Source organism: Hermetia illucens, chromosome 6 (genome assembly GCF_905115235.1).
Source record: "Hermetia illucens chromosome 6, iHerIll2.2.curated.20191125, whole genome shotgun sequence".
Classification (NCBI taxonomy): domain Eukaryota; kingdom Metazoa; phylum Arthropoda; class Insecta; order Diptera; family Stratiomyidae; genus Hermetia; species Hermetia illucens.
The window spans coordinates 56,228,488-56,242,805 of NC_051854.1; the positions used below are offsets into that span (position 1 = coordinate 56,228,488).

The 14,318-nt window shown below is 41.0% G+C and overlaps 1 protein-coding gene across 4 annotated transcripts; it reads left to right on the forward strand.

Annotated features, from left to right (window-relative positions):
• The first annotated feature begins 188 nt into the window (after positions 1–188).
• On the forward strand, positions 189–13,168 carry LOC119660380 (ninjurin-2). Of its 4 annotated transcripts, none has more exons than XM_038068901.1 (3): positions 189–473; positions 11,757–11,933; positions 12,879–13,168. In XM_038068901.1, exons 1-3 carry the CDS (start codon positions 426–428, stop codon positions 13,083–13,085), a joined length of 432 nt encoding a protein of 143 aa, XP_037924829.1. In that variant the 5' UTR covers positions 189–425; the 3' UTR covers positions 13,086–13,168. The 4 variants fall into 4 exon arrangements, with proteins under 4 accessions (XP_037924829.1, XP_037924827.1, XP_037924830.1 ...); XM_038068899.1 differs by lacking the exon at positions 189–473 and adding an exon at positions 532–921; XM_038068902.1 differs by lacking the exons at positions 189–473; positions 12,879–13,168 and adding exons at positions 545–921; positions 12,004–12,271.
• The last annotated feature ends 1,150 nt before the right edge of the window (positions 13,169–14,318 follow it).

A 14,318-nucleotide genomic window follows, 5' to 3' on the forward strand; every position in this document is an offset into this window, starting at 1 on the left:
TACAACTATCTCAACAACATCTTTGTTTCATTAACCTGCAACAAAACCTAAACGGAATCCTACTGAGGTACATACAAAGGTGGGTGAACGCAACTCTCCGTTAATGAGTAACTAGTGAGACCAAGACTAGTAGATTGAGCGAACCGTGAACAACCATGTGGATACCAAGCCAAAAAGTTGGAGGTTTGACTCATCAACTTAACAACCGACAGCCCCTTCTACAATAAATCAATACTAACTTCCATTTCAATGTTTTGCATTCAAAGCGTGCTACTGTTCAGTATCTTTAGTGCTCAGGCGGCTGCTTGGCTGTTAGGTGGTTTTCGGTTACGCAGGGGACGCGAGTTTTCGGATATCTGAACTTGTTGAAATAGCGCAATAACTCTGTTTACCGATACAAGATTTTTAGCAATTCTATCAACAAGATGACGTCAATTTTGAATACAAATAACGAAAATCGCGAGCAAACCGAGGTAATTAAAAATTGTGCCCTGTAATTATGCATATTTAGATATCTGAAGTCGAAGTATCTTTTCGTCTTTGGTTCCTGGTACCAGTTACCGTAGATCGATATTGGGTTCCGGTAGTGGGTGTACGAGTGAACGACTCAGGATATGAAAACAACTGCTTTGGCCCAATTCTCATCTGAAAATGAGACAAGATAGTTGAAGTAACTCAAATATCGGTCATGTGCGGTGTAATTATACAATGTAGATGTAACGATATTGAGGAAACTAACAAGGTTTTGTGTGTACAACTATAATGTAGTGAATTGCTTTGAGTGATAAAGGAAGTTACCGAGTTCCACTCCAGTGAACGCAGTATTCATTGAAATTCATTTAATATAAAAGAATTAAGCGCATTATGTCGAGTCGCTTAGTGAACGTCTTGAGTGCAGATGGATTTAGCTACCAACGAGAAGTATTTCTATTATATCATTGAAAAAGATACATAATTACGTTTCACCCCTATTTAAACTCCAAAATGAGATAGTGATTCATGTTTAGTCTGAAATTAGAACATGGCTTCGAAGTCATGCATTATTTATTCAAGTTCAGTAGTGGAGAGGAAAAATGGTCAGTTACGTTTCAGGATCTTAATGAAATGACCTTTATGGATAGAAAGAAATCGTCTGCACTTAATTGTGGGAAAAGCAACATTTGTAGTTGAATAATTCTACCTAAACATTTGAAACTCATTCCATAGAGGTGGATATCATCACAGCCTACGTTCATTACATATAAATTATATACTACCAAATCCTGCTACCTTTAAATTTTCTGTTTTTTATGGAGATGGAAATTACAAAAATTCTCCAGCGGTGTTCATCAATTCAAAATCTGTCTCCTAAACAAAAATTACATGAAATAGGGACACTCAATTTTATACACCCTTCTATCTTTGTGTGTGATCTCATATCCTCCCGTTGTCTATGTTACCTTCCTCCTCGTCTAGATTCTGTAAGCATACCTTGAATAATTCCTTGCCTAGTTGCTCGTGCCCTGGAGGAACTTGTAAAGGACTCGAAAAGAGTAATAATATTTTAAGCGGGGAACTTATCAATAACTGCTCGTAAAATTTGGCTTAGTTGCTGGCAATCCAAATGTCCAGCTAACGTTTCAAAAGCTCACACTATGCATGAATCCCGTAAAATATACATACTATATAGGAAAACATTGTATGGTTGCAAACCTCCTTCCGAAGTCGAAAATTTTACTCGGTCTTTCTTTGTATGTCCTTATTCAGAATCAGTTTTCACATTTCAATGATCATCCGTCGTAGAAATACTGCGTAACAAGTTGAGAAATAATACAAGCTATCCTATGCTCTTTGCTTCTCTAATGGAATTCGTAAGGTATCCAGGCATCCAGCTTAGTTACAAAACCCAAAACTAGAGTTCTTCTTTCTACTATGGTCTTCTTGTTGTACGTCTCACAAAAAGTTGTTAATCATTTCAAAGCAATACCGGTACCGGTTACCAGTGTTTGATGCACCTATGTGAAATCTGCTCCTCAAAATACATCCCAATTCAATAACTATTCAAATAAACTTAATAATAGTATATTAACAAATTTTTCACAATGACCGAGAAACCTCGTGTAGTTCATCCTAGGAACTAAATTTTGCAGCAGGACACTATGGTGCATTGTGAGAGTTGCCATACTGTCTTTTGAGCAGTTCAAAGAACCTGGCATGAATGACATCTATCCAGCAATACTAAAGGAAGGAATGGAGCACTTAGAGCGATTGTTAAGAAATATTTTCTAGTATGTCTCGCTTTGGGCTATGTACCTACCCCTTACCAGAAGGTTAAGGTTGTCTTTATACCGAAACCTGAGAAAGTTGACTTTCTAATCCAAAGAACTTCAGACAGATTAGCTTGACTCACCCTTGCTGAAAGGTTTAGTCTCTCTCTCTGAGCGTCATATTCGCGGGAAGGCGTTCAGGTTGCACCCACTTAGTGAAAGCCAACATGCTTACCAGCGTGGAAAGTCCTATGACTCTGCTCTTCATTCTTTGGTTTCAAAGATATATGATACAGCTCTGAAGGCGATGGGGGTGTTTGTGGACATTGAAGGGGCCTTTGACTGTGCTCGTATCCAAAAGCTTTGTGGTGTCGCGAGATCACATGGTGTTGTTGATACTTTAATTAAGTGGATCTATGCTATGCTAACACAAAGATTGATGTGTGCTGAAGTGGGTGTCGATCATTACATAACAACAGAAGCAACAAAAGGCTGCCTCCAAGGAGATGCGCTATCACCACTTCTGTGGAGTATGCTGATCAACTCACTACTATGGCTGTACTTGCTGTTTATCAAGATCTTGGAACGGTGTATAGAAATATACAACGTACCGGTGGTTTGATGACAGTTGGTGTCTCACGCATGGACTTTCAGTTAAACCACAATAGTATCTGAGTGAAATTATGCGGTGTTTCCAACGATTAATTATTTGAAATAATAAAAACTTGTTGTTTCTTTTTCGTTGGTGTGAATATTTATTCTTGCAAATACTGTAAATATATTATTATATTATTATATAATATCGTAGTATATAGTATAGATTTAGACTAGTATAAATATAACCTTAATGCGTACAGATGAGCAAACTTATTAGCCCTGATGAAGGGAACAAGTGGTTTCCGAAATATCAGTATTTGCAAGAATAAATATTCACATCAACGAAAAAGAAACAACAAGTTTTTATTATTTCAAACACAATGGTATTATTTACAAAAAGGAGAAAGCTGGATGGACTTTGTTCCCAAAGATCAGGGTTACAACCCTTCAACTCTCTGGAGAAGTGAAATATCTGAGAGTCACTCTAGATAAAAAACTTCTTTGGAACAAACTGTAGAGTTAAAGTTGAAACGAGCTCTCACAATCTATGAGCTGTACAAACGGACCTTTACTTCGACATGGGGACTCAGGCCTCATGTGGTAATATGGATATACATTACTATCATTAGATCAATGTTCGCTTATGCTTCTGTAGTGTGGCGGGTTAAGGTGAGACAAAAAAGTTTTAAACTGCAAAGAACTGTGTGTCTCCATATTCTCGGTGCCATGAGCACGACATCCGGTGCAGCTCAAAATGCATTACTCAATTTGCAGCCCCTGGATATATTTATTCAAAGCACTACAATGAGACCACCTCATAGACTAATTCTATTAGATCTATGGGAAAACAACGGACGTGAATCACAAAGCATTGGAAGAGTTACTGGCAACACTGAATCCAGTCCTTACAATGCCTTCTGGTTCTCGGGTCTCCATACATCTGTTTGGTAGAAAATATGAAGTTACCCTGAAACATAGGAAGAACTGGGAAGTCAAAGAGGAATGCGTGGCGGGATATACGGAAGTCTTCTATGTGCATGCCCTAGTTTCTATGTGACCCGCCTATGGACGCATCAGACATCAGGAATCCAGAATATGCCGCTAGAAGCGGGGGGGGAGGGGGGCGGAGTGAGTACAATGGGCTACCACGATCTGAGTGCTCAGAGGCAATAGCTTCTCCCCCATGATGCGTTGTATAGCCTGTAGGGTATCAAAGGAAAAATGTCAATTAGTGCTTTATGAAACAGATCTCATTCCGTTGAAAACCGAAGAGTGAGCGGTCATAAGTACAAATTTAACGTAAGACAGGATTCATTCTTAGAACCTACTCAAGCGAAAAATCGGAAAAAACAATCATTAAGGTATAAAAACTTGGCCCCAAAATATATTTCATACCGTTCTCTACTCAATTAAAACTAATAATAGTGTGATTATATTTTCGAATTTCACTGAGAAGTTCCCCTAAAATGCAATATAGGGTTACACAGTTCTGCAAAAACTTTGAGGACAATATAAGAAATAATATTAAGTTTAAAGGAAATCGTGTCGTTACTAAGAAAGACATACTATGCCCAAGTTGCATATTTTGTGTAAACTTAATGTGCCTTAAGGCGGCATAGATGTTCAAACAGAATCGTCCTCTGGCAAAATAATTTCCCATATGAAATCCATAAGAGCCTTTCATACCTGAAGCACCGAGTTTCTGGTTTCCGGTTTATTTGCATCTTTTTTTTTAGTGAACTTCTACAACTTGCTAAATAATGCTCAACTCTCACTGTGAAGCCAGATACTAACAAAAGTGGACAAATTAGTTGTGTGAATGGTTCTTGGAAAAAAATGGACGATTGAATTTTTAACTTCATACATATGTACAAGTGGAAATTGCGTGCATCGCTTTCGCAATTTCCCGCGGATTACCCCAAAATTTTCATTTTTTCCCGTTCTACTGTGATCCTAATGTACCATGTATAAGTGTAAACACGTAAAGTTTTGTGTATGACGTGAGAGAAACTGAAATGCCCAAAAGGACGGACTCTTTCCACACTTTCAATCCTGGCTAGCATAGGAGCATATAAGCGCAATGTTGTCTCGTGATTGACCAAAGTCAGTTCTAATGGTCATTTTTGGCATGCCTCAACTTCAACGTTCATTTATAGAATTTAAGATTCTTCGGCCATTGGTTGGGATTTAGGGGGTCAAACTAATTCCTGTCTGTTTTTACGAAATCATTAACACTCTCTCCACCATGCGCCCTTCAAGTACTTCACTTAAATATTAATCGATCCACCATACAACCGATGCATAAGAGTTCAAATTTCAAATTCCACAAGACCAATTTACTAGCCCAAAATAAGGAAGTTCATTGGACGTCCCACCAAAATTTATCTTGCAACCAGACTTCATGTAATAAGCTGATTTGGTTCCCAGTAGACATTCGTGATTCCTTGGATGTGAAACATCAGTCTCGGCTAAAATTACGTCGCACACGTAATGCAGTTGTTCTAGCCAACTGTAAAGCTATACGTTTGTTCACAAAAATCTTAACCAGGACCGCATATTTCGAATATCTATCAGACATTGACGGCTCTCTCAAACGACGTGAATTTAAGCCCCTCTGGTCTCATGTTCGAACTATCTGCTCTTCAACTGCTCCGCCCGTTGCCAACATAAAATTCGATGATTGTATTTCATTTTCCCCCATTTCTGCTTGTAAGCCTTTCCAAAATTACTACTCATCAGTTTTTACATCTACCTCGCTTTTCTATAGATAGATAAATTCGATATTCTTTCATCTTATGCTTCCTTTATTCCTGTTGTGAGCCTGCCGTAGTCAAATTTTCCATCGACAGTCTTGATGTTAATGGTAGTTGTGATACCTACGGTCTTCCTAATTTTTTTTTAAATATAAAAAGCATATTTCTCTTCCCCCTCTTTGTAAATTTTCAACAAAAGTTTATTTGAAGATATCTAACCAGACAAAGTTCATTGGTTAAAAACTATTGGTCCATGCTCCATGTCTAAAATTCTGGAGAAATATTTCAAAGACCGCCTTTCGTGTTGCTTCGGGTATCTTACGACGGCGTAGAAGGCTGGGTTTCAAAAGGTGGCTTCAACCGTAACTAACTTATTGCAGTTTACCAACTTTGTCGCTGAATCCCTTAATAGAAGGAAAGATGTGCACACAATTTACACTGACTGGCTCCTCAAGAAGCTCGGCTCGAATGACTTTGCATCATCTGTTCTCTTCTGGTTGGAGTCTTACTTATATGGTAGTAGGAGTAGAGTCTCAGCCAGCAGCTGCTTCCTTTTTCCCTTTTCTGGAATCTCCCCCACAACCACCTGAAGAACGTTATCATGGATACGGCCACAAATATACTTGGCCCCAGCCGCAAAAGGAGTCGGAACGGCTGCTTTGACGATGAATGTAAGCTAGCAACGGAACGGAAGAATGCCGCATACCGAGTAATGTTGCATTCTCAAAGAACGCGGGCACGCACAGAGACTTATTACGAACTCCGTCGAGCGGAGAAGCGACTTCACAGACGGAAAAAGGAAGCCTGGGAGAACCAACAAGTCTGTGAACTAGAAAAGTACAGGGAGCAACCGCACCAGGCGCGGAAGTTTTACCAACAAGTCAGCAGGATGAAGCCTTATACACCTCGATGCTCATCCTGCCGAGACAAAGAGGGAAATCTGATTTCCGACAGAATGGGCATATTAGAGCGATGGGTTGAGTACTTTGATGAGCTACTGAACAACCAGAACATCGGCGAGTTGGAGGTCCCGCCAACTGAAGACGACGGACAAATACTGCCACCACCAAGTTTAGGAGAAACAGTCCGTGCAATTTATCGGCTAAAAAATCATAAGTCGCCAGGAGCCGATGGAATTACAGCCGAATTGGTTAAATATGGAGGCGACCAGTTACACCAAGTGGTTCATCAACTTGTGCTCAAGGTATGGGACAGCGAATCAATGCCTGACGATTGGCAGCGAGGCATAATCTGTCTCATACATAAAAAGGGAGATATCACACAGTGCAGCAATTATAGAGGTATCACGTTGCTGAGTACCATCTATAAGATATTCTCCACTATCTTGCTAGGCCGGATAGCCCCATACGCCCAGAACATCATTGGCCCATACCAAAGAGGCTTCACTCCAGGCAAATCAGCAACAGATCAGATTTTCTCTCTGCGGCAAGCGATGGAAAAACTGTTGGAATATGGACAACAGTTGCACCATCTATTCATCGACTTTAAAGCCGCCTATGATAGCATAGCCAGGGTAAAACTGTACACGGCCATGAGAGAATTCGGTATCCCGACGAAATTAATAAGGCTGACTAGGCTGACCCTGACCAATGTGCGAGGCCAGATAAAAGCAGCAGGATCACTCTCAAGACCATTCGACATCAACAACGGTCTACGACAAGGGGATGCGCTATCATGCGTCCTCTTTAACCTGGCCCTCGAGAAGGTGATCCGTGATGCTGAGGTGAATGCAAGAGGTACGATCCTCTTCAAGTCCACCCAACTACTGGCCTATGCTGACGATATCGACATCATGGGAAGAACCACCCGAGACGTTCAAACTGCCTTCATCCAGATCGAGCAGGCGGCGCGAGATCTTGGGCTGCACATCAATGAAGGCAAGACAAAATACATGATGGCAACGTCAGCACCGAAGACGAATCAACCAACAACATCAAACCGCACTGGTCAAACACAAGCACGAACAAGAATAAGGATAGGAGAATACAACTTTGAGACCGTTGACAATTTCTCCTATCTAGGGTCGAAAATCACAACCGATAACAACTACGATGATGAAATCCGCGCACGGTTGTTGTCAGCCAACAGAGCCTACTTCAGCTTACAAAGACTGTTCCGCTCGAAACGTCTCACCATAGGGTCAAAGCTCTTACTGTACAAGACTATGATCTTGCCAGTCCTCATGTATTCCTCGGAAACTTGGGTTCTTGGCAAGAAAAATTGCGAACTCTTGGCCGCGTTCGAGAGAAGAATCCTCCGAAGAATTTTTGGCCCCCTACATGAGGATGGACGATTCCGTAGCCTACACAATGACGAAATCTATGAGCGATACCATGACCGTCCGGTTGTGGATAAAATCCGGCTCAATAGGTTACGGTGGGCGGGTCACTTAATCCGTATGGATGAAGATGATCCCACCCGGAAAGTCTATAAGGGCAATATCTATGGTAGGAAAAGAAGACGAGGCAGACCCTGCCTAAGATGGAGCGATGGCGTGGGCCAGGACGCCAGACAGCTTTTAGGGATATCGAATTGGTGGACCTCGGCGCAAAACCGGGATGTCTGGAGTTCCTTATTAAGGCAGGCCTAGACCGGATACCGGTTGTTGCGCCGTTGATGATGATGATGGAATCTCCCATCCATCATTGGTCCATTTCTCTTTCTTTATTAATGGGCTTTGTTCTTTATTTACTTGCCCCTGTTTTCAATATGCAGACCATTAAACCTCAATTCTCTGCCTGGTGTGCACAGAATGAGTTGATGCTTAATATTAAGAAATGTTCCATCTTCGTTTTTTCACTGAAATCTCGTTTCTCGACATCTGTTAATTACTAAAATGGTCAGTCTTTTTCAGTGTTTCCCCTTGTAAGGATCTTTGCATGACATTCAACGGAAACCTTTAGTTTAATCTTCACTATGCTGCCACCTGTCTTCTCCTCTTACCAGTTCAAGGATATTGATTCGTCAGTAATTATATATAACTCCTTCTCAAAATATATGGTGGCCATTATCTTAACCCGTTCACCACGCCTGCTCGCTACCGTTGCCGGTTCGACGAAATTCACTCTAGGTTTCTTCAGGTCTTCCCAAGAAGTCTACACCCTTCTTTTACTGTTCTGTGAATCTAGGGCGCCCCACTCGTCGGCCGCTCTGGGAAAGTTGGTTCCATTGTATGGGGTAGCCAAAAATACATTCCTCTTCTTTTCTTCAATTATAACTTATCTACTCTCTCGGTAGCTGGTCGGTATGCTGACTCAAGTCATCGTTGGAGATTTTCTCAGGCAGAGTATACTAATGATACGGCGGGACAAGTATTAACGATGGCTTGGAACTGTTAAGTAATTGTTCACTTCCATGTGCTACTTCAATATTGCAACACAGAGAGAACATTAGCGCAGAAGAACTTCAACTTAATATTGCTGCTAGGGTATCTGCATTTTCACATTTTATGAAAAACAGCGAAGGTGGATTTAGCATTGTTAGGTTGAATGACATCAAGTTCGGTGCCAACGTCGGCAGAAACGCTACCAAGATAGAAAAATTGATCGACGCCTTCGATGCTCTGCCCATTAATACAGATAAAGAGAGTGCGATAACCTGTCAGACTGACAACCTTGGTTTTGGTGTTTATCTTCAGTCCAACTCTACTTGCCTCTCTTTCCAAATCCAGAACTATTTGGCCAAGATCCATGACTCGGTGAGAGTTGTCATAGTCCATTGAGGACGCCTATAACAGGAAGAAATAGTATTTGCGACAGAATAAAACTTTGCCGTTTTGAGCCTCAAGTTCATGGGAAATTTTACAGGATGTGATATTTTGCGCCATCATGTGGCGCTCGGATAATAACTATTAATTTCTCAGGTATACCCCCCTGCGTAGAGGATTCCAGATATACTACTTGTGCTATAGAAAGCAAAGAAAGGTGAAGCGGAGGTTTGAATTCCGCACATTGCTTCCAAATAATCCGGAGGGTGTTGATGTTGTCAATGCAGGAGAATCTAGGATAATTTTAGCTGCGATGTCAAGAAACACGTAAATACTCCTCCAATTGACGATTTTCCCTTTCTTCCACTCACTGAGTAAGACTTCAGATCCCAGGATTTACGGAAAAGTGGAAAAAGTTCCGCGGGCAGACCGTCAAGCCCAATAACCTTGCCAAGCTTGATTGTATTGACGGCCGAGATGATTTCTTTTTTGTTTGAAGGAGCAACATACGGATACGGCTCCGCATGTTATGGTGACTAAGCATTTCATCCAAAAAAAGTGGAACTTTAGCAGATGTTATATGATTGAAAACCGTGGTGGAATGTTTCCCCCACTTTTTGAATTGCTCGTCTCTTGAATTAGAAGTCTAAGGTTAATGTTCCTCACAGAACGCAGGCTCGAGAAATTTGCGACCACCTGCAAGTTCTTTGGTAATGCACTATACGGTAGTGAAATCGTAATTATTTGCGGCAGTTTCTGCTTCCCTGATTAGCGCAATAATGAATTTTTTTTATCATAGCATACAATCACTCTACGACAAGGGGATGCGCTATCATGCGTCCTCTTTAACCTGGCCCTCGAGAAAGTGATCCGTGATGCTGAGGTAAATGCAAGAGGTACGATTCTCTTCAAGTCCACCCAACTACTGGCCTATGCTGACGATATCGACATCATGGGAAGAACCACCCGAGACGTACAAACTGCCTTCATCCAGATCGAGCAGGCGGCGCGAGATCTTGGGCTGCACATCAATGAAGGCAAAACAAAATATATGGTGGCAACGTCAGCACCGAAGACGAATCAACCAATAACATCAAACCGCACTGGTCAAACACAAACATGAAGAAGAATAAGGATAGGAGAATACAACTTTGAGACCGTTGACAATTTCTCCTATCTAGGGTCGAAAATCACAACCGATAACAGCTACGATGATGAAATCCGCGCACGGTTGTTGTCAGCCAACAGAGCCTATTTCAGCTTACAAAGACTGTTCCGCTCGAAACGTCTCACCATAGGGTCAAAGCTCTTACTGTACAAGACTATGATCTTGCCAGTCCTCATGTATTCCTCGGAAACTTGGGTTCTTAGCAAGAAAAATTGCGAACTCTTGGCCGCGTTCGAGAGAAGAATCCTTCGAAGAATTTTTGGCCCCCTACATAAGGATGGACGATTCCGTAGCCTACACAATGACGAAATCTATGAGCGATATCATGACCGCCCGGTTGTGGATAAAATCCGGCTCAATAGGTTACGGTGGGCAGGTCACTTAATCCGTATGGATGAGGATGATCCCACCCGGAAAGTCTATAAGGGCAATATCTATGGTAGAAAAAGAAGACGAGGCAGACCGTGCCTAAGATGGAGCGATGGCGTAGGTCAGGACGCCAGACAGCTTTTAGGGATATCGAATTGGTAGACCTCGGCGCAAAACCGGGATGTCTGGAGTTCCTTATTAAGGCAGGCCTAGACCGGATACCGGTTGTTGCGCCGTTGATGATGATGATGATACACTCCCTGAAATTTTCCGCGGTTCCGGAGTTCAAACGCAGCACGTTCGCCCCTACTCGTAGTGGCAATAAGAAACTTCAGTTCCCTACGCTCCTCCCTCCTTCAATCTCATTTCCACTAGAGAGAAGAGTTAGCAACAAATAGATAAAAGTAAGGGAACATCAAATGAATTTTCGAATGTGAAACCAACCAGAGTAATTGAAAGTTATTTTTGATCTAAGTAGCGAACTAGACTCGGTAAAATTACAAACAGTTTGGGAGAGAATGGGAGAAGGGCACAGGTTAGAAAGAAGGACTTAGTCCCAGCGTTGAGTTGATAGCATCAAAATAGACTTCAGGTATTTGTTGTCCTGGTGTAATTAACACCCCGTGACCCCTCAAAGAATGATCTAATAATCCAACTTATGATAATTACTAACTCTGAACGATCTACTTCTGTGAGAGTGGGTTGGGCTGGGACTACTCCCAATCATGCTCAATTCTGCACTGCGTTATCATCGCGGCTAAAATGAACTGCTTGAGAGCGACTTCCATCAATATTATGCAGCTTTCCTATCCACATTAAATATAGTTCTCAAATCACTGTTCTTTTTTGCTAAACAGATTCACTTCTCCCTATCACATATGTTCACTCTTTTCCAGATGAAATCGATGGATGCAAATCGGTATGCCACGAAGAAGACAATTGCACAAGGAATGCTAGACATCGCTTTGCTAACAGCAAACGCATCGCAACTCAAGTACATCCTGCAAGTGGGCGAGCGACACGAATTCTACAAACTTATGTTGATTTTAATTTCTTCATCGATTGTCCTCCAGGTAAATCTGTTAACTTCAATTTTCATATGAAAGCATTAAAATTAAGTGTGTCGTCAAAACTTTGAATTAGGTTCTATCAGGACTTTTGAGTCTTTCGTTGAGCCTTTTACGTGACTGTCGTCTCCATTTGCCTGAATATCATCGCTCAGCTAATTTAATGAATCACTTACGAACAGCTCTTGCCTTCCTGACAATTATGGTCAATCTGTTCATATCGGCTTTCGATACTAGAATGACTACATAGGCTAGAGGCAAGATAGCAATAGCAGATACTAAGGACCAATGAGATTATTTTTTTTGTGATTTTTTATTGTAATAAATTATTCTTAAGAAAAAAAGGGCCGTAGGTTTTTATATCTAATTAAAACAAATTATTTAGGCATTTCTCATTTTTTTTATTTAAATCAGCTTAGGAAAATGTTTGTTTAATTATTCTTTATATTCCTCCTCGCCACAGCTAATTGTTGGAATACTCTTTGTGGTAATCGGCAGCCTGAACATTAACCGCAAAAAGGACCAAACGGCCGCTGTTTACCTTAATGACATCATACTTGTAATGGTCTTTCTGATATCTTTAGTAAACGTTATTATTTCTGGCTTCGGAATGGAACATTCAAATCAACCCCTTGTGTTGTTGCAAGATGTCAACAGTAATTTGTAAAATAAAAGTTTTGAATATAATTTGGAGTGTTTTCATTCGGTCCTTCCCGGCTTTGGGTTTATCCCCTGTATTGGTTAAGTATTAAATGTTCAACGACCAACGAGTAATAAAGCCATGACTACAAGCTACTTTGTCTTGACAAACCCCTGGAATTTTCTAAGCTATAATATTATTCTTTGTAATACAGTATAACTATCAAATTTATGTTTCCATTTCATTCTAAATATTTTGATAACATTGCAAAGCTTACAACTGCTGCCATAACAAACCTGAACATTTTGCAGGTGGCTACCGCCGCAGTTCTTATGTTCCTTGGCTTGGTGAATATGCACAAAGGACCAGAACATCGAGTTTTAGCAGATCGTCTAAATCACATTTCTACAGGATTAATATTTCTGGCCATGTTTTGTGATGTAATCAAGATGAACTTCAGTCTTACGCCGGCCGTTCATGCTGATCGGGTAGATGATGGGACGGTTAAGAATGGCTAAATTGAAATTTGTTCAATATGAAACCGAATGTTATTGTTATTCAAATTTTTACCGTTCTTCAAGATAAAGTTATTCTAATACAAGTTTCCTGTCTATTTGAGTTTATAAAGGTTGGCTTTTGCTTTCGAAAGTAAAGACTTGGATGCTTGCTGGGAGCGCAGAAATTTGGACATAAGAAAGAGATTGCCTTTTTCATCATTAATTTATCTTGGCAGTTGTCCAATATTAACTAGTTTTCTTTTCATTTCCATCAAATCATCGAAATATCTTTTTTAATCCTGATCACTTGGAGTGTAAATATTCAAAATTCTTCCAAAAACTAACCAAAAAATGAAGGTTGCTTAGTAAACTTCTCTCTGCAACAGTAGTCATTTCTATCTATAATTTTACGAAAATAATACAGAGTATTTATGAGAACCTGAAGGGCGTTATCATTGATACAGTCACAAACATAGTTGGCCCCAGCCGCAAGAAAAGTGGGAACGGCTGGTTCGACGATGAATGTAAGCTAGCAATGGAACCGAAGAATGCTGCATACCGGGTAATTTTGTATTCTCAAAGAACGCGGGCATGTGCGTCGACTTATCACGAACTCCGTCGAGTTGAGAAGTGACTTCGCAGACGAAAAAAGAAAACCTGGGAGAACCAACAGGTCTGTGAAGTCGAAAAGTAGAGGGATCAACGGCACCAGACTCGGAAGTTTTACCAACAAGTCACCAGGATGAAGCCTTATACACCTCGATGCTCATCCTGCCCCGGCAAAGAGGAAAATCTGATTTCTGATGGAATGGGCATATTGGAGCAATGGGGTAAGTATCTTAATGAACTGCTCAACAACCAAAATATCGGCGAGTTGGAGGTCCCGCCAACTGCAGACGACGGACAAATGCTGCCATCACCAAACATAGAAGAAACAGTCCGTGCAATACATAGGCTTAAAAGCCATAAGCTGCTAGGATCCGGTGGAATTACAGCCGAATTGGTTAAATATGGAGGCGGCCAACTACACCAAGCGCTTCATCAACTTATGTTCAAGATGTGGGATAGCGAATCAATGCCTGATGACTGGCAACCAGGCATTATCTGTGCCATACATAAAAAGGAAATATCACAGTGCAGCAACTATAGAGGTATCACGTTGCTGAGTACCATCTATAAAATATTCTCCGTTGTCTTACTAAGTCGGATAGCCCCATACGCCCAGAACATCATTGGCTCATACCAAAAAGGCTC